General features: G+C 34.4%; 1 protein-coding gene across 1 annotated transcript; it reads right to left on the bottom strand.

Moving 5' to 3' along the window:
• Positions 1-1,927: 1,927 nt before the first annotated feature.
• Positions 1,928-12,942, bottom strand: LOC117324939. The gene is made up of 4 exons (XM_033880782.1): positions 11,470-12,942; positions 6,789-6,950; positions 6,238-6,381; positions 1,928-5,775 (listed from the first exon to the last, which is right to left on the bottom strand). The coding sequence occupies exons 1-4, from the start codon at positions 12,647-12,649 to the stop codon at positions 4,268-4,270; spliced, it is 2,994 nt and encodes a 997-aa protein (XP_033736673.1). The 5' UTR covers positions 12,650-12,942; the 3' UTR covers positions 1,928-4,267.
• Between the last annotated feature and the right edge of the window lie 3,028 nt (positions 12,943-15,970).

The following is a 15,970-nucleotide window of genomic DNA, read 5'->3' as shown; positions in this document are numbered from 1 at the left end:
GCTTTTCTGACTTATTACAGGTGTGGTGAATGTCATAAGCCCCGTCTGCTCCTCGATCTAATGAATTAAGGTCATCGCTTTGCCAAATGCCTCCAAACTATCAATGGGCGTTTCTTGAAAAGTATCCATCGAAACACGTGTAGCCAGGCAACAACAATTGCCACAAAGCAGTCGTCAAATATGTATATAACTTATATAACAATGAATTTCGTAAAGAAGGCATGATCCTGGCATACAGACTTATACTGTATTCAATATGGGAATTATGCTATTTTCTGTTCTGAAGGCGTCAAGAACTTTTGCTTGAGAGCTATTGTTTGAAAAGTATTGTTTGAGAGCTATTGTTTGGTCGAGATCGGGAACTTTCACTTTAAGAATTAATAACAGTTTGTTATAACATTCAGCAGTACCGTTCTCATTAGAATAATTAATCATTTGAACTTGATTTGTTACTTGTTCATCAAAGCATTCCTCTCTTTATCGTGCGATTTTTTCTTTAAATTAGATCTACTCCAGTAAAATAGTAAAGCTGTAATTCAAGGATCGATACGTCAGTCGTGTGTATATGGTAGCATATCTCTGGGAATGTGGTTCTAAAACATAGAAAATGCGGACCTGTAGAACATTTAATCAATAAAACCTAAATGGTCAAAATGTGTGGTTTGGAATTGGGGCTTATATGATACAGCATATAGCCTATCTACATTTTTATTGTCCTTCATTTCGTGCGTTATCTTACATTATCTGGAATGTCTGATTGTAGTTGTATGGAACAGATATAGCTAGGTTATAGTATTCCTCTGTCATTGAATAGTTACTTGGGAGAGTATGTGGCATTAATTAAGTTTGATATGTGCTAATACAGTTCTTATTAATTAATGTAATATAAAACACATTACTTCAAGTCTAGCTTTCGGTATATTGTAATCCATTTACACAAACGACTTCATAGACTACTAGACCAATCCGCCATAGTTACAGTAGTCATAACGACAATTGCATTACCCTGGATATGGAATACAAAGTGATCTTTACATTTGTTTTACAGTGAGCCCCAGAGTAAAGTATATATATATTTATGACGGCGTAAACCTGAACACATCGCGTATCTAACTCTGTACAGAATTTCATGTCGAGTAGTATTAACATAATACATGCCCTCGGGGTTGGTGGTGCATTGTTAGGTTATACGAACACTCGTAAATACACGCATTAAATTAGTTGAATTAATATGATATGTTATTTGTGGTTACTATGGATATATTTCTCTTTTTGTGATTCATACAATCCGCTAGAGGAGAAACCTAGATTTTTAGGGCGACATAGAATGTTTGACGTCATAGAATGTTAGCCGTGTCACCAGTGTACGAAATAAACGCAAAAAAGGTAAAAGGTCTGTCATGTTCCCGCGGGCACTTCTCCAGAGCAACATTGTTTTTAACATTAACATATGAAATGCCTAATATTTAAAATGTGTCAGAATATGAAGCATACTTTTGAAGAAAATACAGAAAAGTATGTCAGGCTTGGTTGATATTTGCATGCCTTATACACACAGACAGACATTATTCCGTGTGAAGCCGTTGGCTTAAGGTGTATACTCGTCCCGACTAGTTACACTAATCAAGATTAAGATAGAAATCACATATGACAGCTAGCTTAGGTAGAAGTAAAATCTGATTGGAGTCCTTTCCAGTACATCTTTAATTACACAACATGCCCGGACATTTCAGGTGTTTTCAGTGCAGCCAGTCTGTGATGACGTCATTTTCCTCATACTGATGTTATTGCTGTTTCTGTCGTCCATGACAGTTAAAACGTCTCTCACGTCACAACCATTTTTAATGACAAAATGAATTTTAGTTCTTTTTAATGTCTTTAATTAAAAATATGGATATTTCAACAATTAATTTGCGAACTACCAATGAATAATTTTGTGAAAGACTCTTTATTATATTTCAATATAAAGTAACAATATGTACACCTGCGCATGCGTAAATGATCCCAGCAAAGGTATCATACAATGTAAAAGCATGCTATGCATATACATTCACATATATATATGTACTAAATAATGTGATTTTGTAAGCATGGCCACATTAAATATGATCTTCAAACAGATAAGGCGTGGTCAGTTGTCATCAGTCTCTTAATGGTAACTGTGGGTGTATGTACAATGTGTATTGATGTCGCTGTAGGGTAGTAGTAACAAGTATGGCATGTTAGAAATAGTAAATGTGTGTGGTATGATAATAATGGTAAATATGTGTGGTATGATATTAATGGTAAATATGTGTGGTATGATATTAATTGTAAATATGTGTCGTATGATAATAATTATAAATATGTGTGGTATGATAACAATGGTAAATATGTGTGGTATGTTATTAATGGTAAATATGTGTGGTATGATATCAATGGTAAATATGTGTGGTATGACAATAATGGTAAATATGTGTGCTATGATATTAATTGTAAATATGTGTGGTATGATATTAATGGTAAATATGTGTGCTATGATAATAATGGTAAATATGTGTGGTATGATAATAATGGTAAATATGTGTGCTATGATAATAATGGTAAATATGTTTGGTATGATAATAATGGTAAACATGTGGAATGATAATAATGGTAATATGTGTGGTATGTTATTAATGGTAATGTGTGTGGTATGATATTAATTGTAAATATGTGTGGTATGATAATAATGGTAATATGTGTGGTATGATATTAATGGTTTATGTATGGTATGATATTAATTGTAAATGTGTGGTATGTTATTCATTGTAAATATGTGTGGTATGATAATAATGGTAATATGTGTGGTATGTTATTAATGGTTAATGTGTGTGGTATGATAATTATCGTAAATATGTGTGGTATTATGATAATGGTGAATATGTGGTATTATAATAATGGAAAATATAAATGTGTGTTATGTAATAGCACATGTAATGTAATTTGATGTATTATATGAGATGTGAGATATATTGATAATGGGCATGGTGTGATAACTAAGAATGGCATATATGTATGGTAGGAGAAACTGGGTAGTTTAATTGACATGACAGGGACAGGATAAGGATTAACACAAAATATCATGACCCTGGAGAAAAGTACGCGAGAAAGAATAAAAAGGGATTCGAAAGGGAATACAGTTAAAGGACCCTCCACGAACCTTACAAAAAAGTCTGACGAGAATAAACGGGAAAACACAAGAAATCAATTTAATGTTGTTATTTTATTTTTTGTCACCGATAATGTCTGTGTTTTTTTTTTACTTCAGATCTAGACAGAATGAGTCAGCAACCCTGATGACTCCGTACCACACCATGGACGACAGCGTGTCCAGAACTTAACTCATATTTTGACATTTATGGGAACATGGCATTACAATCAGCATACCATGTTCTGTACTGAATAAGTTATGGTGAACTTAACACCAACATTGTTATTACCACTATTAATGTTTTATATTTCCTTTCCGTTTAAAGTTTTGTTTTCGTTTACTATACATAACGACAAGAATATTATATACTGAAGATTATACGCTACATATCTCATTATTAGTATAGCAAGGATCACATCTTAATAAAATTCGTAACGACGAATATTGTAGACAATGGAATACATTTCTAGGAATTGAAACTTTTTGAAATATATGTAATCATTTCGAATTAATCATAGCTAGATTAATTGACTATCAATGTAAAAAAATTTTGCCATATCTTATTTATCTTTTTCATTATATTTTTTCGTGACCAGTATCTATTGTTATATGTATTAGCGTTGCGATATTGAAAATAATCATAATGTATATATGGTTGAAGTCATATTGAAAAATATCACTGTTTGCATTGCCCGAGGGCGTACTAAAACCACCAGTACTAAATCATACAAAGATGTATTAACCAGAGTGATCTGATGAGATATTAACATAAAACACAATATGTGTTACAGCTATTTTCATATATAATAAAACATGTATGACACATTGACATACAGAGGTACATCACACTTGTAATAGTAAACTAAAATCAGGATGTGAGCGGGACTGATAACGCATTTGAGCAGTGCTGCAAATAATATAAGAAACTTGTTTTCGCTGTCATATGATTGGAGTTCATCTCAGATAATGGACGTTGTTTGATGAGATATGTACTGTTCTTTAGTATACCACTAGGTCGTGTTTCTATATCAATGAAACACTACCTGGTTCAATAGCGGATAATATCTAGTGATATAATCTTCGTAGAAGAACAACTTATACATTTTCTCGTGAATTTTGTCGCATTAACTTTTTGATGCGTATAGGTGGAACCGGAGTACAAGGCTTGGTCTCGTCCTTATCTACAAATGCACTGTTAACATGAAAGTTAGGAATATAACGACTACTGTCTAGCAGCTGTGAAACGTTTAGTAATGGATTTTCATCTTTTTGGATATTGGATATTTTTGATTCACAATGTATGTTTTTGTTAACAATCGCATGCCTTTGTTCCTCAGAGGGTGTGTTCAAATCTGACGTGAACTGGGGTTCCCTGTTCTGATACATGTTGTCTACGTCACAACGTAGTGCGCAAGTAACACAGTTCGTAGTTGGTTTTGATGTCACTGATTTGTTTGTGATGTCAACACTTTTACCGTTACTATCGTAACCATAGACATTTGTCGGGTACACAGACTGTACCTGATCAAAATTTATATTCAAGTTAGATGAACTCCCTAAATTATTTTCAGGTTGTTCCTGGCCTTCGTTTGAGTTTAAAGCCGAGTTTACATTCACGTCATCCTGAGGGAAAACACAGGTGGGGCATTGGTGTATTCCCGCCAAATCGTTTTCTTTGAAGGAGTCAGTATTCTCTCCACAAACAATGTTATAATATCCACCTGTACAACAAACGTCTGGCAGATCCGCACCGCAAGGTGTCTGTGGAATCACATCCAGACTGGGTCGATTGTGGTCCCTTTCTGTGAAGGATTGTGACTGCGTTTGAGAGTTTCTGCGACCCCGATTATGGTTCCGATGTGACCACGTAGAAGACTTGGCACCACTTTTATTGGGCTGCTTACAGTTTAATAACTTCCTGGATAACAACGGTGTGGAGTCCTTCCCACCGAAGAAACCCGGCGATGGGGTAGCAGAGGCCGGTGTCGATAAGTTGGAATCTACAGATGTTTCGCGACGTAAAACACGATTGTTGTTATTGTTGATTTTCAACTTCAACACATCTTTCATTTTCTTCAGCCGTGTTTCACTTTTAGCTTTTCCAGGAGATTGAATACCTTGTTGAGATGTTTTGCCCAGATCACCTACTGCAATGCTAACAGAATCTGATATTGTAGTCAGTTTTGTGTTGGAATCAGGGTCCTGAGAACTCCTCTTTGATTCATCGCTATCAATGGACGTTGATGAGGAGCTAGTCGACGTTGATTCCATACTATGGGATGATGATTGCTCGCCAGACCGTTTCTTCGGTAATGAAAGTTCAATTTTCTTCCAAAATTTCTCCAGTTTTTTAGAATCCTCCTCACCGGGCCATTCTATGTATGTCACTGTGCTCAGAATAGTTTTGAGGTTTTTGTCCAATGTCTTACACTTTGATACATCTTCCAGAACGATGGGTATGATTTTGTGTCGCATCTTCAACATTTCATGCTGAGCCTTTTGATACTCCATGCGGCACCATTCACTGTTTATGTAATTTGGAGAAAGGATCATAATGGTCCGCCGGCTCCGTTCTATGGCCGATATTATGTTGTTTGCTATAGCTGTAAGTCAAACATAGGAGGATTTAGAAGGCATGAGGAGAAGCACCAGGAACTAAACCAGAAGTCTCCCTCTAATAATCATTGTCATAGTTATCATACAGTTAAATATATCGAACAAGTCTATAGCTATCGAGGTCACTCTAAAATCTAAAAATAAGCTTTGCCGATAACATTAAGGTAATTACATAAGCTTATAATTCATTGGTAAACAAGAGTAGCTATCAGACATTAGAGATTAGGCGTTCTAAATTAATGGTGAGAACCCATGAATAGAGTTCATCTTACCAATGTGGACAAAGAAGTGGAGAGGATGACGTCATGTTATGGTAATATTGAAGTAGCGATTATTAAATTGTTACATGTACAGTGAGTATCTACAGTTATACAACTACGGTCTGTTTTTATGGAATACTGAAGAACACTGGCACACATTAGTCCTAGGATAATCGAGCTAATACATACCTTCACCAGGCGTGAAATCACGGAAATGCATGCACACTTTGAATCCCATTTCCATTTCAAGCTTAGGGTATAGCTTTGTTAGAACAAAATGTTCATCCTCCTTCGAAGACTTGTAGGAAATAAATGCGTCAAAGATTTGCCCATCTGCAATCAACATTAAATCATTTAAGTAAATTAGAGTATGATATGAATATTGAAATCAGAAAACAATGTATGTGGTTTGTGCTCTTATTTTCTTAGATTAAACTTTATTCTACAAAATATTCAATAAGATATTTATCCAAATGGGCCCAGACAAAGAGGAAAATCATAACCCTGTCGTCATTATATAAATCAGGACCACTCTTTCCTATACCGTATGATATTCAGTCAATAATCTGGCTGCCCCGATTCTTCAAGATCGCATGAATTGTGTGATATTTTCAAATAGTATTTTGTATCTTGAGATCTTAAGATTGTATAACATTTACTACAATTTACTGATGTGTTATGAAGTAGATGTAAGTATACTATTGCAAATATTTAATGTCACATTAGGAAAGATTTCGCACCATTTTCCTCATAGTGTTGGAAATAATGTACGATTTTCATAATGAAGACAAATCGTCTGCGCCACATGCAGTAAGTGATGAGGGTGACGATAATGGCGAAGAAGACGACGAACCCTGTGGTAAAACCAATCACATACACGTGAACAGAAGTCTCCTCCACATCTGTAAGTACAGGTAAAACATGAGATACATTATATGTACGTACTAGACAGGTAAAACATGAGATACATTATATGTACGTACTAGACAGGTAAAACATGAGATACATTATATGTACGTACTAGACAGGTAAAACATGAGATACATTATATGTACGTACTAGACAGGTAAAACATGAGATACATTATATGTACGTACTAGACAGGTAAAACATGAGATACATTATATGTACGTACTAGACAGGTAAAACATGAGATACATGTACATTATATGTGTACGTACTAGACAGGTAAAACATGAGATACATTATATGTGTACGTACTAGACAGGTAAAACATGAGATACATTATATGTACGTACTAGACAGGTAAAACATGAGATACATTATATGTACGTACTAGACAGGTAAAACATGAGATACATTATATGTACGTACTAGACAGGTAAAACATGAGATACATTATATGTACGTACTAGACAGGTAAAACATGAGATACATTATATGTACGTACTAGACAGGTAAAACATGAGATTCATTATATGTACTTACTAGACAGATAAAATTGAGAAGAATTAAACAGTATTTGACCTATGGAAATTGTTTTATCATAAACATAATATAGCGTTCACCAATTACAACGGTTATTTAAATATAAACTCAAAATTGCATTTAAATGTAAAATTAGGATTAGGACATGATTAAACATCATTAAGCTGTTTTGTTCTTCAGGGGTTTCAGTGATGCTAGGAGCCAATAAAAATGGAAATTCAGACGGAGTGGGTGCGAAAGTCTGAACTGGCGGAAACAATGTATAGAAGAGATGAAATAATGGAACGCGAGCCGAACAATTTACAAAATTTACCCTTCAGCTACAGGTATCTTAGATCATGACGCCTAAGGCACACAGATGTGAATTACATATAGATCTAGTAATATATACAGAAGGAATACCTACAGGTAAAACGTTATTTATTGTGTAAAGTATAAGATAAGGAATATTGTATTCATTGCATAAAGATCAATAAACAAGAGGCAATTTGATTCAAACAATGATTCCCAACTACACAAGTGCATTGACATTTTTATGTTCAGAAAAGGGATATTTTATTTAACCATTGAAAACACTACCATTTATATACTACTCATAGCATCTAGTAAATAAACGCAAATATACAGATAAAAATATAGTAACGTATATGGCATAAATTGACTGCTTAACCGCACTGACAATGTTTGGTAGCCTAAAATCTATTCTTGAACTTAGTGCAAATATGTTTATTAATTATCTTGTATATGTATATGTATTGAGATGTTTGGGTGTCTTTTATAGATATTGTCTTTGCTTTGGAGTATTTATGGAAAAGTATATTTCTGTTATAAATAGTTCATGAAGTAAATATTGCCGAAAAAGACAATAGACAAGGTAAGACAGACAGTATTGGGAAATCATACGAAATGATAAATATATTATATATCATTGGTAAATCAGAGGTTATATATGAAACGGAAATATGGGGTAAAACATAAATAAGAGGTAAAACAAAAATCACAGGTAAAACAAAAATTTACAGGTAAAACATAATTAGAGGTTAAACGAAAATTAGAGGTAAAACGAAAATTAGAGGTAAAACGAAAATTAGAGGTAAAACAAAAATTTACAGGTAATAAAGAAAATTAGAGAGGTAAAACGAAAATTAGAGGTAAACCAATATTACAGGTAAAACATAAATCACAGGTAAAAAATAAATCAGAAGTAAAACAAAAATTACAGGTAAAACATAAATTATAGGTATAATGCAAATTATATGTAAAATATGAATAAGAGATGAAAAAAATACTGAAAATGATTGTTTCTTATATATTGTATTATATTTCAATTTCTACTGAAGTTGGACTCAATGAAACTACCAAACTTAATCTGTTTCATTTGCTCATGAATTTGACCAGATTAACACTGATCGGTGCGTATGAATATATGGTTAAAATCCTTCCACGGAACGATTTCACTTTTTCTACATTGTTGTTATAAACATAGAATAATTATTAAAATTATCAAATTTATAATGTATTCTTGTATTTTAAGAAAGACCAGATACGCTAAATACTTCTATTTTGACAAAATAATGCTGTTTTTAATCCTAATATTGCGGACTATTTTACTTGACCGACTAGACATGCACAATCCGGAACTCCTCGGGCTTTTCCCCATTTGGACTTACACAAGCTTCGAGACATTAATATCTAGACCGACCTTTTTATTTAAAAAAAAAACAATTGAAATATAAGGATTGAATCTTGATTTGGTCGATTTCATAGGGTCATGAATTGAGTTGCTCTTGAGACAAATTCAACATGAACTGCTTCGCAGTTCATTAAATTTGTCTCAAGAGCAACTCAATTCATGACCCCATGAAATCGACCAAATCAAGATTCAATCCTTAAATATATATATATCATATATCTCATATAACATACATGTCTTACATCTTAAATTACATCTTACGTAACTCTTTTTACTGAACATTGTTTATTTTTCTATTCAAAAAAGCAAACTATGAAATTCTAGGATTTTTTTAACGCATGTAGAAACTTTAGAAGAACATACTAACAACAATGACAATGGATATGAGCAGGTCACGATTCTCATTTGTAATCTATTTCTTGAATAAATTTCCATTGAATTTTAATCGACAGAATACACATATAGCTCTATTCATCGCATAACAGGCTATATTGTGTAGAAAAAGTGTTATACATGTGTTTTTTGTAAATAAATGTGTTCCTAAAAATAGTAATTTCTATTTGTGAGCCGTATAGAAATAAGCTTAAAAAGTGTTATGTATAATGCACATAATATCAAAATACAACAGCTATGTGCTAATGTTATATGTGATTCAATATATGTGATATAATGAGCGGGTAAACAATCAATGGTATGTGATACAATATAAATGTAAACAATTAGCGATGTGTGATACAATATACAGGTAAACAATAAGTGATGTGTGATAAAATACACAGGTCAACAATAAGTGATGTGTGATGCAATACACAGGTCAACAATAAGTGATGTGTGATGCAATACACAGGTAAACGGCAAGCGATGTGTGATAAAATACACAGGTCAACAATAAGTGATGTGTGATGCAATACACAGGTAAACGGCACGTGATGTGTGATACAAAACACTGGTAAACAAGTGATGTGTGATACAATACACAAGTAAACAATTAGCATTGTGTGATACAATATACATGTAAACAATAATGGATGTGTGTTACAATACACAGGTAGACAATATACAATGTACATGTAAACAATAAGTAATGTGTGATGCGATACACAGGTAAACAAGTGATGTGTGATACAATACAAAGGTAAACAAGTAATGTGTGATACAATATACATGTAAACAATAAGTGATGTGTGAAACAGTATACACGTAAACAATAATGGATGTGTGTTACAATATACAGGTAGACAATAAGTGTTGTGTGATACAATACACAGGTAAACCGTAAGTGGTAGAGAAAAACAAATAACTGAACTCTGTGAGAGAGATGGTATGTTGGAGTCGCTGTGTAGTGACCGATGACATATTTATGACCTTTGTGACAGATCGACCTTACCTACATGATTCTTTGTTTAATATAAAGCGTTGATTGTGGAGTGTGTACGTTAACTCGTACTACGTCAAATGTAGGACAACATCAACGCGTGTTATGGCGACATTCGAAAATCATTTCAACAATGACATTTATCTATTTCCTCAAGAAAAAACAAATCAAAAAACAAAAAAAACAAAAAACAAAAAACAAAAACAAAAACAACACAAAACGAACAAAAGGGGGGAGGGCAGTACTCCACGTGGAAGTCATTATTGTAGATATTGAGGTGTATATGTTGAAGGTGTGGTCTTCGTGATGGAGTATAACGGAGAACCCGGTGATGTATTCCATTGTGTCTAAACAAACCAACCGAGGCATATATTGTGTTACTGATTGTTGACATAAGCAATCACTGTCATTTTGAGTAGACTGTATGTAATCAAGCTTGTGTTATAGATGTCTTACTTTTTTAATTGCAAAGGATAAATTTAAGTAAAATCGTGTGTAATTAACAAATAGTATACAAAAAAAATTGTCATTGGTTTAGTTTTTTTTTTGTTTTGATTTACACACTGTTTATGCTATGAAATCAGTACCAGAAGAAAACTCCTGACAAAGAAAGGTTATTGCGTATGGCCAGTGTACATATTCTTTGTTTATTGAACTATTCAATGTAAACAGAAATGTCACATTTTGATTTGTTACATTTTTACAGTTATAAAATGTATCTAATACACATTTGATAATGTAACAGAATGAAGTGTTCCAGGAGTACATGTCATCTTCGGTTATTTTAGAAATTTATGTAAATTATGAGAGATATTAGTTTCAAATGAGGGCTGTGAGAAAAATGGCGATATATTGCGAATATACAAAGATAATGCATTGTTATGTTTTATACACAACTTATTACCTTTTGTAAACTCTGGAAGGACAATTAAATCCTGGCAACCGTCGCCATCGTAACCAGCACTGCACTGACATATCATAGAGGTCTTGTTCCTGTTGGTATGGACACACTCTCCATGTTCCCCACAGTCCAGCTCACATGGATGTTCACACAGTGTACCAATCCACCCCTTATCACAGAGACATTTAATCCGACCTTTACGGCGTTGATCAGGATCACAGATACCATGTTTACACTTAAAGCCTTTACCACATTCTCCTCTGGCTGCCATCGAGGAATTGTCCATAGTGGATATGGTGAACGGTGACGACTCCCGAACACATTTGTAAACACCTTCGTTCAGGATACACTGACCAACCAGACACGATCTTTCACACACTATTTTGGGGGACGTAGATTTTTCTGTAGACAATTCTGCAAGTTTACTGTTGTGCAATATTCCTGGTGAGGTGCGTACGGTTGTATTGTTGGCTTGATTAGTGTCTATCAGTGTGTCTATGCTGGATATCTCGGGCGATGATGTGTTGGTAGATTCGATATCAATTTTCGATATGTTGTTCATATCTTCCAGTTTAGAACGAATTATTGTCATTGTGGTACTATTTGGTAAAACAATTTGTTCAACGTCTGATTTAATATTGTTTGAAGAATTATCGCTTGGTTTGGTGCCTTCCTGTTCTTTCATGCCGTCATTGCGTTGTCTGTTAGATGGTGGATTACCTAAAGGAAATATAAATGGGGGTCTCTTTTTGTTGCCATTCCTTGGTCTGAATGTCCCTAATATCATGAGGGGTCGCTTTGTAGGACCAGATGGTGCGGGTTGTGGGTGAGATATCCATGGTGTCCCGACGTTTGAAGTATTGTTAGTTTCATCTCCTGTCTTACTCACCTTTTCCTTACACCATTTCCCCATATAGCCTTCCTCGCAAGCACAAATCACTTCACATGAAGACTGATCAAGAAAACATTTCCCGTGGTGGCATATTGTAAATAACTGACAGTAATCGAGACATGTTTTTCCTGGGGGTCGTCCTCTGCCAGATCCCCAAAGGGGACGAGATCCAAAATTAGTTTCCGACAAAACTATTGGTGTCAACAAACCAAAAACCAAAGTAGAGATAAGAAGTAGATAGGTAGATTCCAAAGACCAGCGGGATTGGATACAGACCATGTTGGGCCACATACATCAAAGACACAGTGTCATCTTATTTTCAGAATGCGGCAAACTACACGCTTATTGGTATAACTCCAGTATGGTTTACTCAATCAGTCCATCTATTTGATCATAATTCTTAAAGACAATATCCTTCCATTAAGAAACCATCCATGCTGTACAGTTGTGACACACTGATACAAAACTTACACACTCCTGCGTAATGTAAATAGCAAATAACTGCGAACTCCTTTCTGTACTCCGAGAACTTGACTAATGGTAGAGGTGGGTCATGTCTCCAGTGTTCACTGTGCTAGGGTCAGAGCCACCGAATGACAATCTATCACCGCCTGACAGGTTCACTGACGTTTCTAACATACACAGCATACAAACGAGCTCCTGAGCATACTGAAACATCCCTTACACCGTACAGATAGAAGGTCTCGGTACAGGTAACGTCAGGTAGAGCCCAAACACCAGGTGAAGTCTTTGTTTTATTAGCGGCTGTGATAGAACAGTCTCTGAGGGGTGACGGGAAGGTGTTACTGAATTAGACCAGTTGACACATCAAGGCGCCGGATTGCGACTTTAACATTGCGCCGGCCATGCACATCTCGTGGCCTCTCATCTCGGATACCAAAATACCTAAGTTTATGTTAATGTGGTTAGGGACATCAATGGTGCCACGAAAGGAATTGTTTGTAAGAAGTCTCGGTCAGGCGTGATTTGGATACCTGTCATGTTATGTTGCCACTCCCATTGTTTATGTAAAATATTGTTTTGATTTATAATGGTAATTAACTTTCAATTATTTTTTTCTTTCAAGTAAAGCTAATATCCTGAAGTAGTTTAACAGAAATTAATTAACTCTGAATGATAATTTAAGAGTGAAGAATACATTTTCATAACATTTGCTTGTCCCTGCGATATGATTATATCTTATTTCAACAATTAGTTTACAGTAGAAATTCGGCGTGATGTTTCAACTAATCAAATGACGTATAATAGGCTACCATACCTATACCTATATCTGTTTTGCAGTTTTTGTTGGTACAAAGTACATGTTTGTCAAATAATTTTATACCATGTTATTTGTGCCTCCCCATAAAACTCTGCACGTCCTAAAATTTTAGGTTACAATATTGATTAAATGATTTCCACTTTATAGTCTCCAATATTTCAATACTTGTCCGAAAAGTTTAACTAATCCAAACAGATCCTTTATGCTTTCCCCAAACTGACTTGTCAGTGTTAATTGAAAAGGTTTAAACATTAATGAAACATCGGTTTACATTAATGAAACATCGGTTTCACTCTCACAATTTTACTCCTGTGTTTTAATAACATAAGATATCTGATAACTCCTCCGATGAATCCTGTTGTGGAAACGCCAACTAGTCGGCTAAAAGAACGTCACCATTTGTACCATTTGTATGACATTAGGTCGTTTTAAGGTCTTGTCATTAAACTCAGAAACGATTTTCTCAACCAGAAACCCAGTCATTCTCACGATTTCATCCCCTGTGTCTTAATGTTTGACCTAAGACGTGTGATTTATGAACTACGCTCCGGTATAGTTCACAACCATGCAGCTGTATCGCCTTTTACAGAAAGGTCTTGTGAAATAAGAACGAATGCGTTTCTTCTTGAGTTTAGCAAGGTCCTGTAAAGAATGGAAAACATTTATTAAAAAGCCGTTTTTCACGAGCTCATGACCAACATGGTTAGTGATTCACAATTATTCAAAAGTTACATTCCATTGAATTTCTTCTGGATTTTAAAGTATTAAATTACGGCTACAACCCTGATCTAATTGTACCACGAATGGTATTGAGAAAACAAGTCAATAAAGCAATAAAACGTAATTGATATGTATCTTTTAAGTTCACGAACGGATTGTCATTAACAGTTTAGTTGAATCAGTTGCAATACAGAAACATCATAAGCTAGTATTTTGTCATAGAAAAAATGGAAATTGCGCAGGTAGGTTTCCAGGTTAACAGGTTAGTCTAACTCTTGTGTTATAGACACGAATTGTAAAAAGATAAGTTATTTGATACTTTACTTTTGCTTGATGCACTGTCAACGCACCTCATTTTGTCAGTATGGCTCTTTCCTATATCCACATGTTTCCAAATACCCCAGGATACAAAACCGAAGATAAACACATTAACATGACTTTGTCATGAATTTGAAGTTGTTCTTCCAAATTGGTTCAAGACCACCATGAGACGAGTTTTTAGTGACGGCAAGAAGAAGAGAAAATAAATAGATTTTGTAACTTTTGTTTAACATATGTCAGTGATGATAGAAATGTAGAAATAGAATATCGTCCATTAAAAATTTAATGTAAAATTGCAATCAAACTGAATGTGCAATTCAACTCGTGGATAATCTATGGATCGGTGAATAACATCATGTCATCTTTTGGAAGAGAACTTAACGCATATAAAACTATAATGAAATTAAACTATGTGTAAGACCTTTGTTTGATGTGATGTTATGATGAATTTATTTCTAAATAACTATCATTTAATACAGTGATATATACAAATTGTACATTGCTGTTTATATAATTGAAAAGGGCGAAAATTATTACGATTTTAAGTACTCTATATGAATACAGAGCTGGCATATATGAGAAAAAATGTCCATTAAAATAATGTAATACTAATGTTCAGCTAATTATAAAAAATGAACGACCAACAAGACATTGTTTATGTCACGATATTGTAATTATTCTTATCCTAAGTAGGCACATGCCAGTCTTCTACTCTTCTGGTGTCTTAGACACAGTTAATTAGTAATTTAAGAGGTAGGTAAACGGTACGTAGTGTACTTACAAACTAAGGTTATTCAGTTCAGAAACAAACGAAGCAATAGTAGAATAAATGGTTATTTTGGTCGACCTCTGTAGTAAACAATGCAGTTTTAATCGAAATAGACATTTTTGTTAATAATATTTATGTATCAGCAGAAATCGCGGTAATCGCGGTGTGCAGTCAATTCAAAATGACAGTTTTGACAAGTACAGAAGGGAGTCAGCATAAGGAATATCACATTTGGTGACAAGGCAACATGACGGAAACCACATCTAAGACAAACTGATAACAACTCTGTCGTGTTAGGGTATCACAGACTTTGTTGCTTAAATGCGTCTCCGTTATCTATTCATATCGAATTCGAGATCCAATGTTTTCCCGGATATTGTTGAAGGGTTGGTTTTTGGTAATTACGGTATTGCTGTTGTAACATGCACCAGAATATTTGCCTCGTGCAATAAAACAACGGTCGATTACCAGTACCTAGAGTAAGATATTATGGGCTATTGCACAGACACCCATGATCTAC

The sequence above is a fragment of the Pecten maximus genome, chromosome 4 (assembly GCF_902652985.1).
Source record: "Pecten maximus chromosome 4, xPecMax1.1, whole genome shotgun sequence".
Taxonomy (NCBI): Eukaryota; Metazoa; Mollusca; class Bivalvia; order Pectinida; family Pectinidae; genus Pecten; species Pecten maximus.
Note: the sequence above shows the minus strand (reverse complement) of the source record. Positions and strands in the feature narration are given on the sequence as shown.